General features: G+C 57.1%; 1 protein-coding gene across 1 annotated transcript; it reads right to left on the bottom strand.

The window, feature by feature from the left end:
- Positions 1 to 1,030: 1,030 nt before the first annotated feature.
- On the bottom strand, positions 1,031 to 14,568 carry HNF1A (HNF1 homeobox A). The gene is made up of 10 exons (XM_041003635.1): positions 14,021 to 14,568; positions 8,758 to 8,957; positions 6,541 to 6,727; positions 5,896 to 6,152; positions 4,653 to 4,804; positions 4,314 to 4,515; positions 3,333 to 3,524; positions 2,730 to 2,851; positions 2,491 to 2,635; positions 1,031 to 1,284 (listed from the first exon to the last, which is right to left on the bottom strand). Exons 1-10 carry the CDS (start codon positions 14,320 to 14,322, stop codon positions 1,157 to 1,159), a joined length of 1,887 nt encoding a protein of 628 aa, XP_040859569.1. The 5' UTR covers positions 14,323 to 14,568; the 3' UTR covers positions 1,031 to 1,156.
- Between the last annotated feature and the right edge of the window lie 2,304 nt (positions 14,569 to 16,872).

Raw genomic sequence — 16,872 nt, forward strand, 5'->3', positions numbered from 1 at the left:
TCCCTCCACCCTTGCCTCAGTAACAAGGGAAGCCTGCAGGTGCGCAGGATCCCCTGAGCTGCCCATTCCCGTCTGAGCAACTTGTGGTCAAGCCAGACGTTTCCAGTCCATTTCTCTTTGGCTTTACTAAAAGTTAAATAAACATACAGGCTCTCCCTTAGCTGGCTACAAGCTGCAGGAGGTTCTGGTTCTCCCAGGCCCCCTCAGCCATCCAGGGAAGACCCTCCCTGCTCTTGGCAGCAGGCCCATGGAAGTGAGTCCATGCGTCTTCCGGCCCCCATGCACCTGCTGTGTCCCTCCTGGAGCCGTTCAGGACCTCAGCCTTGAGCCTGTGGCCCAGGCACTAGCCCAGCCAGCTCACAGCTCTGAGCATCGCTCCTGTGCATGGCTGTCACCGCTTAGCTCTCAGCTGGTCATGCTTTGCTGCCCCAGGATGTGGTCTTGGCTTCTGCAGGAGCAAGGACAACTTCTGGCCCATGACATGGGCTTCCCCTCCCAGGTCACACACTAGGCTAGCACTTGTAGACCTGATGTTCAGGCGAGAATGAACGTCTGGGCAACTTGCAGGTCCTGGCGCCTAGGAGAGGGCTTGAGGGAGGCTGGGAGAATCCTGCTTCCTGCTCTGTCAGCTTGAGCTGCTGCACAGTCGCCACTCGGGCAAAATACCTCTGTGAGCCTGTGACAGCAGTGGCTACAGATGGGGCCGGGGTGGCGTGGAGTGGCCTGGTAGGTTGCACGGGTGACAGGATGTGGCCACGATGACCTGGAGCCTCGGAGCTCAGCGGTCGCAGCTGCCTGGGTTTGTGTCCTGAGAAGGGGACAGGGTGTGGGGGGTGGCAGTCCCCTTGTGTTACACGTAGCGCGATGGCATCACAGAGGCAGTGACGGCAGCTCCACCTCGTGCCAGGAAATGAGCTCAGCTCCCAGTAGCCCCCTCAGGTTCAGCTGAAGCAGCTGTCGGGTTAGGGTGCCTCCGGGCCCTCCTGTGGGATGGATGGCTGACGAGCAAGGTGGGACCAAGGCCCAGGTTCCTGGAGCAGCAGAAGGGCGACAGGTTCAGAGGTCCCTGCAAGCCATGCGGGCCGCAGCCTTTGTACGGCCCCCTAAGCAGGCAGTGCTGTCCCAGGGCTCAGCCGCTGGGAGGCAGTTGCCATGGTTACTGGGAGGAGGAAGCCATCTGCGTGGAGATGAAGGTCTCGATGACGCCATGGTTGGAGGGCAGCAGGTGGCTGTGGCCGTTGGTGGAGTCAGAACTCTGATACAGCACCAGGCTGCTGGAGGACACTGCAGAGGGAGAGGACACTGTGTGGGCTCCACCAGGCCCACTCGGTTCTCCCTGCCTGCCTGCAGGGTGGCAGACAGGGCCACATGCCACATCCCAGAGCCAGCAGATACCAGGAACCATAAGGCCACACCTCTACCCTCTAGTCTTCAAGGGGGACCCCCCAAGCCAGGCGCTGGGCCGCCCCAGAAGAAGGCGTGTGGTGTGGGGTGGTGGCCTTGTGCACCAGCTGGGCTGAACCCAACCCAGATCTTGGAGGTTTGAATTACTCATAAGGTATTCTGCAGATACAGTAAGCTCTTGCGGTTGGCTCCTGTCCTCTCTAGCCTTCCTGTTTATTTTAAGCTGGTAGTTCGTGTCTGCTGGTTCACTCCCTCCAAATGCCCACAGTGACTGGAGGTCTCCCATGGGAGTGACAGGGACCCAAGGGGGACTTGGCAGGAAGCTGGGCTCAGAAGCAGAAGCTGCCATTAGAACATTCGGATGCGAGCACAGGGACTGGGGTTGCCAGGCTGGGTGCCTGCCCCAAGAAGGAGGTGACACCGGATGGTGGGGGTCGGCCTTCCCCAAGCAGGTGAGGACCTTAAGAGCAAACACCAATGCTTGCTTGGCCCCTTGTTCAGTCCTGGCTCTGCCCCCCAGTAAAGCATGGAGCTGGGGCAGGGGGTTCCCTCAGCTATCACTACAGCCACCAGGGCTGACTAGGGGACCCTGAGGGTTCCCAGAGGACAAGTGACCTAAGGTCAGTCTGCAGCGGTCGCTGCAGGCCCGGCAGCACAAAAGCACCCGTTCTCTACCTGCACCTCGCGGTTTGCAAGCTTAGGGCCCCTAGTATCCCTCAGGGTGTGGACAGGAGTGGGTTGAGTGGCTGTGGTGTGCTGGAAGCCCACACCCCAGTGCTTTGGGGGAGTTTCTCCTGATGTCAGTGGCAACTCGGGCAGAAAGTGTCAAGCTGGGGGCAGAGCCGACACCAGGAGTCCCTGTGGGCCACGATGAGCCCCACTTGCCTTCCCACCTTTTCTCCACCTGCTGCCTCTGCATTGCTTCATCTTTTTCCTCACTCTGGTCAGTGAGCAGCTCCTGCGAGACAGGCTGCACCCACGGAGCTGGGCGCACTTCCCCCCCGACCCTGTTGCTCGTGCTCACCTGCTTACCCACTGCCCACCCCCGGGGACAGCAAAGAGGCAGGTGAGGCCAGGGCTGCTCACCTGTGGGGCTGGTGCTGAGCCGGTGGGTGGGCTGCAGGTGCTGAATGCCAGCAGGGTCCTGGCTGGGGATGTGAATGGTGGTGGCCGGGGACGCCGGAGCATGCAACCCAGACTCACTAGAGGCCTCTGTGTCAGAGGTGAAGACCTAGGGGAACAGAGCAGCTTCCAGGCGTGAGCCCTCGGCACGGCGGGGACTGGGACCCGGGACCAAGGCGGGGCTGGGCAGGCGTGGGCCTTACCTGCTTGGTGGGTGTGAGGCTGGCCAGGGCGCTCAGGTTGGTGGTATCCGTGATGAGCATGGTCTGGGGAAGTAGCCCCGTGTGAGTGTACTGGGCCACCTCAGGCTTGTGGCTGTAGAGGGCTGCCCACCCAGGAGAGCCATAAGGAGAGAGAAAGACACAGACATGGCACCCTGGCCCGGCCTGGAGCCCTCTCTCAAAACACCAGGCGCTCAGGGGAGGGGGAGCGTGGGGCGTGCTGGATGGCCCTGCTGGGTGGGATGTGGGAGGGTGTCCAGGGCAGCGGCTGAGTAACGGGTGTGAGCCCTGTCCCCCACTACTGGGACCTGCTCAGCTGGGGCTGGAGCCTGAGCGGGGCCAAGAAACAACTCTAGCGCCTGTCACCTGGGGACGACAGAAGGAACAGGTGCACAGCTGCTGCACTTGGCCCAGGAGCTGTGTACTAAGCACCTGTGCATTCTAGACCCTGTATATGGCACAGGTGCTGTGGGCAGGGGTGTGTAAGTGAAGGGCAGGGCGGCAGCACCACTATATGCATGCTGCTGTGGCATTCCATGTGAGACTCCGTGTGGCTGCACCTGAAACCTGCCAAGAGGCACTCACCGTGGGGACTCTGCAGCTGGGCCATGGTGGCCATGAAGGGACTCTGGGCCACGTGGCTCTGCACTGGTGGCATGAGTGGCTGCTGGTAGGAAGGGTGCAGCGGCTGGGAGAACTGTACTGGCTGCAGGGTGGTCAGGCTGCTGCCCATGCTGTTGATGACCGGCACACTCTGCGCCTGTGTGGAGGCCAGGCCTGCAACAAGAGAGCTGGGAGTCAGCTGGGTCTTCCAGCCGCCCCATTGGCAGGCACCACCCCATCCTGCCAGAACCCAGGGGTTGATAGAAGGGGACAGAACAATCCAAAAACAGCCCAGCACTGATCAGTCAGTGGCACTGGCCAGTCACACCCCTTTATTGAGCCTGTAGCTCCTCCCCAGGCTGGCTAGGAGGCGTGGCCAGTGACTGACTGCATTCAGGGTGGTCAAACTGCGTTCCCCAGAACTTCAGGCTGTTCCTGTCTCTCGGCAGCTCCCTATCTGTGTTTAACACTGAGCGATAGGATACATTCACACAGCATTTTCTAGGTTTAAAAACAGACCAAGAAAGCACAAATGTTCATGCCCTGCTCTGTTTTCCTGCAAACTTTTTCACTCTCCCCCTCATTCTGGGCTCCATATGCATTCGGGGAAATAACTTGTATCTGTACTGAGCATGAGCAAGCTTTTGTGTTGCCATTATTCCTGAACCAGGAAGCCTTAAGCCAGTTACTTAGCACTGCCGTTGGATCAGAGCCTGTTTAAGCATACGGCAGGGGGCAGGTGGCATCTGTGATTCTCCATCCTGTGGGAGGCCTGGAACCCCAGCCCTTCACAGGATTCCTGTGCCTGCTTGTTGCCTGCACACTCAGCTCTCTTTTCAGGATATGACTTGGGGCAAGACCCAGGACAGGGGCTCTGAATGTGTAATTGAAGCCCAGTGGCTTCCCCCGGCTCCTGGCTTGGCAAGAGCTGCCCATCCCCTCCCCAATGCCCCCACTGCTTACCAATGACCAGGGTGGAGGCACCGGTGTTGGTGAACGTGGGGCCTAGGGAGGCAGGCTCCCCAGGCCCTATGGTCATGACCCCGGGCAGGGAAGCCATGATGAGGTTCTGGGGCTGCTGGCCGAGGCCTGGGGACGTCTGCTCCAGGCTGTGCAATGCTGTCAGGGTGCTGACAGGTGGTAGGGGGCCCCCGGCTGCTGAGACCTGCGAGCGGAAGCCAGCCTGCGTCAGGGCAGCCCACACACAGCCTTTCTGGAGGCTGCTCTGGGACACTTCTTCCCAACTCCCCAGCCAAGGAAAACAGAGGGGAAGTCTCTCCCTACAGGTAGGCACCAACTCACGAGCTTAGCTTCGGTGCTCAGCAGGCTGTGGCTGGGCTCCAGGCCTGTGGGGGACACTTGGTGCAGGGGTGTAGACACGGTCACCAGGGGCGCCCCACTGCTAGAAGGAACCTCTGCAGCCTCACTAGTTGCAGGCTGTCCGTAGCGCACGCCTGGGGAACAGAGAGCAGGGGCAGGACTCAGCACCCTCCCCGCCCCCCAACGCCCACCGCACTCCAAACCTCATGGGTCTGCTCAGACCACCTGCCCCATGCCCTCATACAGCCTTGAAGCTTTGCTTGGGCACCCAGCTTGTGCTGAGCCCTGTGCTGGCTGCTGTCAACTCCTGGAAAGCAAGTGCTGTCGGTACTTCATGGAGACAATGGAACCGGACCAAAGCGAAGCTCATGAAACAAAGAGATGAAGTGAGTGGAATCGGCTGAGCTGGAATGAGTTGAACAGACTCTGCTTGAAATGAATCGAGCTTGATTGAGTTGAGCTGGATTACATTGAATTAGATTCAATTGAACTGAGCTATGCAAAATTAACTGAATTTTTATTGAATTACATGTAGTTAAGCTGAATGGGTTGAATGGAAATGGGTTTGATTCAACTGTACCAGACTAAAATGAAATAAATGGTATTATAATGAGTTGAACATAAATGAATTGATGTGATCTGAAATGAATGAATTGAATTGAAATAACCCATATGAAGTTAGGGTAAATTTAATGAAATGGAGTAGAGTGGAGTGAACAGTGCAGATACAGAGGCATGGTTGAGTAGAAAGGACAGAGTGGTGTGAATGGAATGGACAGATGGACCGAGGTGCGTTGGAAGAGATGGAGTGATTGGGTCTCCAATGGAGTTAAGTGCCATGGGTGCAGTGGAGGTGAGTGGTGTGAAGGCAACAAAATAGAATGGAATGGAGTGAGGTGATACAGAAGAATGGGGATGGATGGAGTGGGGTGATAAGGAGTAGATTTAAACAGTGGAGTGGGTAAAGAGGTTTGATAAAAGAGTTGATGGAATGAAATATATGGAAGAAAGTGAACAGAATGCATATGGAGAAGGAAGGAAGGCTGGATGGAGTGGGTGGGCTAGAGAGGAAAGCAGAATGGATGGAATGACTGGTGAAGTAAGATGGAGCTGACAGGAACAGGGAGTGGAGGGAAACCAAACAGAAGTGCTATGGGGTCTGGGGCCGACCTCCCCAGCTCTCCCACCCTCTACCCAAGCAGCCAGCTGCCCACATTGCACTCACCGTGGACCTTGCTGGGGGAGAGTGCAGGTGGGGGCAGGCCCGGGGAGCTGTGGGCAGGCAGCGCTGGCCCCGGCCCAGGCCCTGGCCCTGGCCCTGGCGGTGGCGGCCCACTGTACGTGTCCATGGCCAGCTTATGCCGAAAAGCTTCTTCCTTGCGCCGGTTGGCAAACCAGTTGTAGACCCGTACCTCCGTGACGAGGTTGGAGCCCAGCCCCTGGGCCTGTGAGGGCGACACCCCCCTCTGGATGCACTCCGCCCTGCAGAGACAGCCACTAATGAACCTCCACGCCAGACTCAGAGAGCTGCCTCGGGTTGGGAGGGACCCAAGGAGGTTTCAAGCTGGCACATCTAGGTTCCAAGGTCAGCTCTGCTATGTGACCTTAGTGGACGAGTGTCCTGGCCTCTCTGACCACCTCAGTCTATCCATTCAGAAAGTGGGCAGACCAGCCATAGGGTTGCAGAGGGGATGACATGACATAAGCAGCCACTGAAGGGTTGCTGGGATGGGTGTGGGATGCTAGGGATGGACTTAGGCTCAAGCCTTGAATAGCAGCTGAGCCCTGTCAACTCCCTGGACCAGACAGGTGCTGCCAAGGTCCCTTTGTTTCTCTCTCCCCAGCCCTGCACCAGCCCAGTCCTGCCCACCTGTTACACTCCTCCACCAGTGTCTCCCGCTCCTCCTTGCTGGGGTTCTTCTGCCGTTCGTAGGCCTGGAACAGAATCTGCTGCGACGCAGGACCCCACTTGAAACGGTTCCTCCGCCCCTTCTTGGTGGGCAGCTCATCGCCCGTGGGCTCCTCAATCAGCCCTCCCTGCCCTGCATGGGTGAACTCTGGAGGCACAGTAAGCCATTAGGGAGGGTGGGGGCACAAGCCGCGCCCTCCTCCCCATATCCGCACCCCTGACCAGGCCCTGCCTTCTTCATCTTCCCAGGTGTTGTTGAGAGGAGTCTGGAACCGAAACTCAGATCCAGTACTGACATTGCCACTACCTGTCTTAACCTGTGACTAAGACAGACATCACCAATCAACACCTGCACAGTTTCTCCCAAGCCAGGATGGGATGGCTGAGCCCTTCTCCATGCAAGGCTGTGGGTAAGTGTTAGCATTTATTCAGATCGGCAGCCTAGCTGTCCCCACTTCACAGCCAAGGAAGCTGGGGCTCAGGGAGGATCACCTGCTTTGCCAGGGTCTCACAGAAGAGCAGAAATGAGAGCCACCTTCTCAGGACATTGAAAGCCATCATCAACCTCCCAGACTCAGAAATCAGGGTTCAAATGCAAGTGTGAGCCAGGCAGGAAGAGCCCTCTCCAGGTCTTTACACTTTTTTTTGGAAACTTGTTTCTCAGACTGTCCCTAAGCAGGCCACTAAAGAAGTGGGACAAGGAGGGGAGGGAGATGGTTTCTGCCATCTGAATGCCAGAAGCCAGAGTGGACACAAGTATCCCAGGGAGAAGTTTCTAGAAGCCCAGATGGCCCAGATTCCAATACTCCCAGCATCCATGGCTTCAGCACCCACCCACTGGGACTCCCAATTGGCCATGTGCCTTCTGCCTAACCTCCCCCCTGGCCCAGAGTGGCCCTGAGCGAGCAGGGATCTGGACCCAAGACATTAGAATTTGGTCCCTAAACCTCCAATAATTTTAAAAATCAAATCATAGGCCTGGCACAGTAACCTAGCAGCTGAAGTCCTTGCCTTGCAACTGCTGGGATCCCATATAGGCGCTGGTTCATATCCCAACTGCTCCACTTTCCCATCCATCTCCCTGCTTGTGGCCTGGGAAAGCAGTCAAGGATGGCCCAAAGCCTTGGGACCCTGTGGGAGACCTGGAGGTTCCTGGTTCCTGGCTCTGGATTGGCACAGCGCCAGCCATTGCAGTCACCTGGGGAGTGAATCATCAAAGGGAAGATCTTCCTCTCTGTCTCTCCTCCTCTCTGTGTATCTGATTTTGCAATAAAAGTTAAAAATAAATGTTAAAATATGAAAATCAAATTGCCCAGCTAAGGCCATCAATAACCAGGCCAACCCGAAAAGCTTGGTCAACAAAGAAGCCTTACAGGGCTATGGTGACTCATGTGTCGTGTCCACACCAGGTGGGGCCCTGCAGCAGAGAATGTTCGTTCATGGGCAGGTGAAGACACTTGAATGAAGTCTGGAGCTTCTTCTGGATTTCCCATATTGATACAGGGGCCAAAGCACTTGCACCCTCCTCCACTGCTTTTCCAGACCATTAGCAGAGAGCTGGACCAACCACAAGTGTGATGGCTCCTGTCACTAGGTCTCTGCCGCCCACATGGGAAACCTGGATTGAGCATCCTGTTCCTGGCTTTGACCTGACTCAGCCCTGGATATTGTGGGCATTTTGGAAGTGAAACACTAGAAGGTCCCCCCCTCCACCTCTCTCTCTCACTTTCTCTCTTTCTCTCTCTCTCTCTCTGGATCTATATCTCTTACCTCTCCTCTTCCTCCCATTTCCTATCTGTGGAGGTGTATTACTGGATGGATATATGAATGCATGGGTGGGTGGGTGACTGTATGTATGTATGGACAGATGGACAAATGGATGGGTTGGATGCGTGGATGGATGAATGGATGGATGGATGGATGGATAGATGGGCGGGTGGATGGGCAGATGGGCAGATGGGCGGATGGGCGGATGGATGGGTGGGTGGGTGGATGGAGCACTAAGATGGATGAATGGATGGATGGATGGATGGATGGATGGATGGATGGATGGGTGGATGGATGGAGCTCTAAGATGGATGGATGGATGGATGAAGTGGAGAAGCCTCCTGCTCCATCTTCTGAGTAGGGCACATTCTGGGTCCTGCCAGGGGAGACACAGCTGGAGCAGTTACTTACGCTGGGCCACCTCTCGCTGCTTGCGGACGTACCAGGTGTACAGGGCCGCTCGCTTCTGTGTCTTCATGGGGGTGCCCTTGTTGAGGTGCTGGGACAAGTGGGACTGGTTGAGGCCGGTGGTGTCGACCACCTCCCGCTGCGGGATGTTGTGCTGCTGCAGGTAGGACTTGACCATCTTGGCCACGCGCCATGGGTCCTCCCTGGGCCGAAGGCAAGAACAGTGTTTGCTCAGCAGGGGGTGTCAGGGGACTCTGTTAGCCCTTTAGGTGGGGTTAGGGCTCTGGGTGCTGGAGCTCTTGCCAGCCCTGGGGCTAAAGACTATGAAAGCAAGCTATCAGGGAACCTACCCTTGGCCTTAGAGACAGGGAGGTGTTGTTACTCGTGTCACTCAGTGACACAGGGACATGGAGACAGAGACCTGGGGACAGAGACTTGAGAGGTGCATGGACACACAGAGCTGGGCTGCCTGCTGATGCTCACAGGCCATGTCGGGGTAGAGTGTGGGTCCTCCCCTTTGGGGCCTCTTTAAAGTTACTCCCCTTGTCCCACCTGGCTGTGTTAGCCCCTGTAAGGGACTGGGAGTAGACGCCTGTAGGCAGGAACTGTCTGGTTCCCAGCATCCAAGATGGACCTCCTGACCTCAAGTTGACCATTGGTGTATATGTGAATGAGTGAGTGTGTACACGTGGCATGGGTGGGTGAACAGCTGGACAGATGGACAGGTGGGTAGATGGCCAATGGATAGATCAACAGCAGATGGCTGGGGACGAGGTGAGGGGACTGTGCTCTTGCACATGAAGTACTTCTAGGGAAGGACCCACCATCTCTGCATGCAGGATGCCTTTTGTATGCACAGGGACTGGGTCCCAGTGCCACCTGCAGATACCAGACTCAGTGGATGACAGGCCCCTTGCAATCAGTGGCTTAGTGTGTATGTGTAGCCTGTGGATGTGGTCCCGAGTACTTCCAGTCACCTGACTGGCAGACACCTGCTGATACCCGGCAGCTCCTGTGATATCAACATCCTGCAAACTGCTGTGATGCTGTTCTTAGGGGACAGTGCAGGTGCAACTGTTTAGCTGTGGTTGCCTGCATCCCACAGGATTCAAACCCAGCAGACACAATGCTTAGATGCCAGCTGGAAACCCCGACACCCAGCCCTCAGCATCCCAGAGGTCACCCATTTCTGACTGCCCTGCCAACGCCCGTCCCAGGCATGAAGGCATGGAGTCCTCCGTGTGCCAGCACCGACTTTCTGGTTCCTTTCTCCTGAATCATCAGCCATTTCCAGAAAGTCAAGGATGGGGAGAAAATGGGGACAGGTGCCTTTCAGCGGGTCAGCATTTGAGATAGCTGGGTCCCCGGCATGTATAATTGAAAGCCTGCTTCCTGCAGGTCCACTCTGGGCTGGACCCTGTGCTGGGGGCCATTTAAATCCTAAAGGAACCACAGGAACTAGGTGTCACCCCCACACCCATTTCATAGATGACAAAATGGAGGCTCTCAAAGGTGACGGTGCTTGTCCAAGGTGGCACCCGCCCTGAATCCTCTCCCTGGCTTCTGGACTCCAGGGGATCTGAGGGCCCTGGCTCCCCCACCCCTCCTCTTCTATGGGTACAAATGAGCCAGGAGGGAAGGGCAGTACAAAGTCCAGCCTGACGCCTCTCCAAGCAAACACACTTATCTGATGGCAGAGCGGCTGCCCAGCTGCCTCCCTCCTCCCCACTTCCGCCACCACCCTCTGGGCTGCCTATTCCAGCAGGGCCTCCAGGCTCAGACTGAAGATTTCCCATCTGCCGCTATCCATCTCGTTCATTCTCTCTCTCTCTTTCTTCCTTTGCCTTCCCCTGCCTCCAAGAACCCAACTCCTTTTGCAGGTCAGCTTCCCCAGCTCAGAACTAGGGCCAGGTCTCTGGTGTCCCCTGCTGTCACAGTTGGTGCCCCAGCCCCTGTAGGTATGCGCCCAGGTCACATCTGCTCTGTAACCCAGGGCAAACTCATGCCAACCCCTCCCCTGCCACCGGTCCCTGGGAGGATGGTATGGGGTTCACACACAGAGAACTTTGAGTAGGGCCTGGTATGCCACGGGGGTTCAGTTCCCATCACCTTCACTGTTGTCATTGACTATGCAATCCTGGGGACCCCTTACTCCTTGCAAAGCCAGAGGTGAAGCTCTGCCTGTATTTCCTCCCCTCACCTACTCAAAGGTCAACCTCATGTCCAAGGCTTTAGGCCTTTTGGTCTGTGACTCCTTGGTTCTCAGGACACCCAAGGTTGTGCAACTGGGATGCTCAGCCTGGGAGTAGCCAAATTCTCATTGTGAGCATTCAGATCCAAGCTTGGACTCCAGCTCTGCCCACTCAGCATCCAAATAGCCTCAGGAAGCTGCCCAACTTCCACCTGCCTCAGTTTCCTCAGCTGTGAAATGGGCCTGCGATGTTTCACATGTCTGAGGCAGTCCTTCTGTTGAGCTCACAGTCAAGGTGTACAGCAAAAGCAAGGTCAAGGAGGGGCCAGGCACACCTGCCACAGGCAGACACAGAGCCTCCCTCTGTGTACAGTGTAGGGTAGGAGGACTCAGCCCCAAGTCCTAGACTGGCTTCCTGCTTTGAAAGTCACCTTGGGCATTGAACGTGCCTCTCAATTACCCCTCTAAAACAAGAGTGTGGGTTGTGCATTCTCCCCCGCCCCCAGCCTCCTACTGGACCCGGTGGGATACATTGTCAACTCCATCTTGTAGAGTGGGCAGGACCGGGAGTTGAGCCACCAGGCGGGTGGCTCTTCTGTCCTGCCCTGCTTACCATCTTGCTGGGTCCAAGTGTCCCTTGCTAAAAGGGCCAGAGAGTTCCATGGCTGAGTCCTAAGTTGCCTAGTGCCAGGAAGGAGCTGGGAGGACACGCAAGGAGGAACCCTGGCTCTCGGTAACTCCTTGGGGCCACGCCTCACTCTCCTGGGCCCTGGCCAGCTGGAGAAGCTCAGCCACCTGTGTGTTCATCGTTGTACGCCAGCCCCTGTTAGGAGCGTGAGGCCTGGTCCTGGGGGAGGTACTGTTCTCTCTGCCCCTGGTAGAACACGAGCTGGTGCAGACACTAACCCATCAGGGATTGAAGCGAGTGCTGCCCGAGGCGGGCTGGCAGGGAGGAAGAGGGGGTGTAGACAAGGTGCCGGAGGAGACCCTGCCCTGGGGAGACACAGGAAAAGAAGGCCCAGGCGAGGAGGAGCAGAAGCTAAGGAGAAGGAGAGAGGGAGACACGCAAGGAAAAGTCAGAGTTGGACCAGAAGCACAGAGCCAGAACAGGGAGTCGGGATTCTATTTGTTGTCTAGGTAGGGAAACTGAGGCAGGAGGAGGTGAAAGAGACTTGTCAGGAGCCCAACGGTGAGGCCTGGGGAAAGAAGTCAGGCTTCTGTTGTGGCCTCCAACATGGGGTATCCGGGGAGACCTGGGATCCGGGAACCCCCCGCCCCAGCCTCTTCCCAAGGAAGCAGCTCCCAGAGGAATTCAGGAAGCCGTTTCTCCTTGCCGGTTCCAGCTTTGATATCCCCTAGGCCCAGGCTTTCCCAGGGGTCTCCCAGGCTTCTGGGGGCTCCAGCCGGCAGCCTCCCCCTTTTTATCCTGTGGGGCGTTTTCAGATCCCTTTGTTACCTGAACAATAAGTAACCCAGGTAGTTAGTTATAAACCCTGCGGGAACAGGATCTGGTTGATAATTTATAGCAACATCTCAAATTTAAATGGAAAGTAAACAGCACGCTGTTAGCATTCAGGAAAACCCGCATACTGCTTGGGAGGGGAGCCCGGCAGCCTCACTTTCTCTCCTGGGCCCCTTCTCCCCTCAGTCCTCCTTGGCTCTCCTCTCCATCACACCTGTCTCTTGGGCCCTGTCTCCCCCTCTCTCCCTCAGCGTCTAGGCCCTGCTGGTCCTCAGGGAGCACTTTGACCTCTGCTCTCCATCCCCGGCTCTGTGGATCAAGCCTCCCCCTCCAGCCCCAGCGCCCCACTGCAGGGGGCTGCTGAGCCAGAGGCCACGACCATCCAGGTAAGAAAGACCCCCGGGTACCCCCTGTCCCACCACCACCCTCTTGTCCCAAAGCCCCCTGGTCCTGTCTGGGGCTCTGAACAAGCAGGCCCAGCTCCACCCCACCCCAGGCGCCCTTGCCCTGGGTCTGGCAATGCCTGGCTCTTTGTCCCTCCCCTACCTGCTGCGCGGGAGCCCTTTGCCCTCATCTTGCTGCCAAGTCAGGGGGCCCTGCTGCTCCCCTCCCCCTCTTCCCAGGCCCCCAGGAAGCTCCCGGAGGCCTCTGGGAAGGCTGGGATCCACCTTCCCCCCCACCCCTAGCCCGGCAGGGATCAGGACCTTGGACAGAAAAGACCTCTGACACCCCCTCCCATCCCCCACCAGCCCCAGGCCCCCTCGTGACTGTCAATCCCTCCCAGGGTAGATTCCAGTGAGCTCAGTCAAGCTCCTTCCAGCCTCCTTGCCTCAGTTTCCCCACCTGGGAGCAGCCTCTTGAATTACTTCCTCCACGGTCCATCTCAACACTGGGAGAAGTAATCCTTAGCCCCCCAACCCCATAGTGCCACTGCAAGAACCAGAAGGCCTTGGCCAGGCCCCCTTGCCACCGGCTGAATCCTAGTGGTAGCGGGGTGGTCCCTGCAACCCCAACGCCACCTTCTCCCCACCCTGTACCCCCTCCCCCATCAGATGGGAGGCTGGCTGGCCCCAGGCCTCTCTAGGCCACGTCTCTCCAAGTTAATGATCACAGGCCTTATCAGGGCCTTTTATAAATTTATAAAACAAAAGAGAAATAATAAAGTGCATGGGTAATTAGTAACCAGGTCAGCTCTGCTGAGGAGAGGGGAGGCCGCGGGTTGTGGGACCCAGTCAGTTCTCCTGGAGATGGGGAGCCAGCCAGGTGAGCCCAGACCCCAGACCCTCTCATGGTACCCGGCAGCTTCCTCGGGGGCTGTGGCCTGCCAGGCAGCAGGGCAGCTCCCGCTCAAGGCTGCAGCTTCTTCAGGTGAGCGTGGTGGAAAGCCCCCCCCGTAGCCCAGGCCCAGCCCTCCCTCCTCAGTGGGGCTTCCCTGCCTGGAGGCAGCACCCAGGCTTACAGCCCGACATGCACGGGGCTGCAGGATCTCGCAGCTCCCTGGGGTGCAGCGGGACCTGGCGCTGTACAGGATCAGCCCCCTACCTGCACCCTGAGCCCTTGTGGGGTCCCTTCCTGATCTCTAGGTTGGAGGCGCTAGGGGCGGGGTAACTTACTGCAGCAGGGTCTCCACCACGGCCTTCTGGTGGGCTGCCTCCTCGGGGCTCAGGTTCTCCAGTTCCTTGAGGATGGGCGGCGTGAAGTCCTCGCCATCATCGTCCGTCTCCTCCTCCGAGCCCCGTGTCTCACCGAGCCCATTGGGCGCTTCGGCCAGCTCCCCCTTGTCCAGGGGGGCCTCGCTAGCCACCAGGTAGGGTCCCGGCTCACCCAAGGCCTGGATTAACGCCTCTTTGCTCAGGCCCGACTCGAGCAAGGCCGCCAGGAGCTCCGTCTGCAGCTGGCTCAGCTTAGAAACCATGGCTCCTCTGCCGCCGCCACTGCCACCACCGGGCCACGCGGCCCAGGGCCACCGAGCCGGCTGCCGCCGCCTCCCCCACTGCACAGGGCTGCTTGGTGCTCGCCGGGCAGCAGCCACGAGCCCAGGGCTCCTGGCACCCACGCCCCCCCAAACCCCACCAGTCAAGCCTTGTGGGCACCCCCACCCCCCAATCCTGGCCCCAGCGGCCAGTGAATCAGGCCCCTGCCTGCTGTTTACATTGGAGCTGGGGAAATTCTCCAAGGTTCATATTTATCCGTGTGCTTAGCGAAGGCACTGAACTTTGGACTTCAGCCCTGTGAGGTGCAGGCCTCGCAGCGGCACGGACAACCAGGAGCCGCGGCCCTCGGTGGGAGTGGGCAGGGGGGGTGGGGAGAGTAGAGGTGGGGACCTGGGGGCAGCTGGGAGCTGCTGCTGGAGCCTAGGAGCCGGCAGCGGCTGAGTGTCCCTGGGTCCATTTCCCCCCACCCCCAGACTTCGCAGGGGGTCAGGCCCCGGGAAGGAAAGTAAAAAAGCAGGGGAGGGTGAATGGCAGGCAGTTCTGGGTGGCTGGGCCGGCTCTCAAGGGCAGAGCTAGGTCACAGCCATTGAAGGACCCTGGGCCTCCCTACGGGAATGCCTTGTACCAACTGCACCATGTTTCAGAACTGTGCGGTATCTGCAACGTCTGTCTGTTTTCCTGAGTCCTCCTGTCCGTGCCAGTGGCTCAGGGGAGGACATCAAAAAAATCTTGAGATATGCAGCAACCTGTCCAGAGTCTCTGGGGCCAGGATGTGCCCGGTGGTTTGCAGAGGGTTACTCAGGCATTGGTCCCCGGAGCACATTGTAAGAGGGGCCTGACACTCAGTATCCAGCATAAACAGCACGCGTGTGTGCCGTGTATGTGAAAGGCAGTGTTACAGAGAGAGAAAAACAGAAAGATCTTCTATCCGCTGGCTCACTCCCCAAATGGCAGCAACAGTTAGAGCTAAAGCTGATCCGAAGCCAGGAACCAGAAGCTTCTTTTTAGGTCTCCTATGTGGGTGCAAGGTCCCAAGGCCTTGGGCCATCCTGTACTGCTTTCCCATGTCATCAGCAGGGAACTGGATGGGAAGTGGAGCAGCCGAAACACGAATTATTGCCCTTATGGGATCCCAGCATTGCAGGCTGTGGCTCTTAACTTTAAATACTTTTAATTAACAAGATAAGTTATTTATTTATTTATTTTAAAAGTTACAAACTCTGTTCCACTTCAGCTGTTGCAGCCATTTGAGGAGTGATCCAGTGGGTCAAAGATCTTTCTGTCTCTCCTTCTCTCTGTAAATCTGATTTACCTTTCTGACAAAAATAAATATCAACTGTTCCTTTTTTTCACCTACTCCTTTTGACTTCTCTAACAGTGCTGTGAAACTTTGAAATGACCTAGGCATCAGCCGTTCTGTTGGGTGGCTCTGCCCTGCTGCTGACTTGTACTCATGCTGGTTGCGGTCTGCCTTCCCCGATTTTTAAAAAATTTTTTTGGAAGACAGAGACATAGAGATAGTCAGGGAACCATCCCACCTGCTGGTCCACTCCCCTAAATGCCAACAGTCAGGGCCGGGCCAGACTGAAGCCAGGAACCAGGAGTTTCATCCGGTTCTTGCACGTCTGGTGGCAGGGACCAAAGTACTTGAGCCATCATGGCCACCTGCTATGGCCTGGCGCAGAGCAGGGGTCTGAGCCCCTGATACGCCATTGTAGACAACAGGCACCACTGCACCAAACACCTGGCCTGTGGATTAGGCTTTCTAGCCCTCATCTGACTTTCTTCCATAAAAGAGAAACAGCTCTCACAGAATTACCAAGACAGTTCTTCATATGTGTCAGCATCCCATGTGGGTGCCGGCTATGTCCTGGTTGTTGCACTTCTCCAGCAGCCCTGCTTGTGGCCTGGGAAGGCAGTAGAGGATGGCCCAAAATCTTGGGACCTGCACCTGCTTGGGAGACCTGGAAGAAGCTCCTGGCTCCTGGGTTTAGACTGGCCCGGCTTCAGCCCATGCGGCCACCTGGGGAGTGAATCAGTGGATGGAGGACCTCTCTTTCTGTCTGAGTAAAAGATTAGGGAAAAGTGGAAGAGACCATTACTTACAAATTTTCTATTTCTTCTTCTGTGTCTGGGGGAAGGTGAAGATGGGAGGGAAGCCACACCCAGGCTCCCAATCACCTCAGTACCCACTGGTGGGGAACGGCCACCTGATGTCATTCCAAGATTCCCAAAGTGGAACGAACTCCAAGGGTTCTTCTCAAGTGCTTTCAATAATTCTGAAATGCCACCCATCTTGCCGATGTGAGGGTGAGGAAATTTTTCCAAGTCCATTGGCTGACACAGTCCACCTTAGAGTCTCTATTCGCCCAGGTATTTGCTGTCAGTGCTGGGCTGGGGGAGTTAACCAATTTGTTCTGCCCTCGTTCCTCTGCTGTGGTACCAGATGTTCTCTGCAGGCCCCAATGGACTGCCATATCCTCCATGTGCATCTGGGTATGCTGTCCACTGCTCCGTCTGAGTCGCTGGGG

Source organism: Ochotona curzoniae, unplaced genomic scaffold (assembly GCF_017591425.1).
Source record: "Ochotona curzoniae isolate NIBS_2020 unplaced genomic scaffold, NIBS_Ocur_1.0 scaffold_274, whole genome shotgun sequence".
NCBI lineage: Eukaryota > Metazoa > Chordata > Mammalia > Lagomorpha > Ochotonidae > Ochotona > Ochotona curzoniae.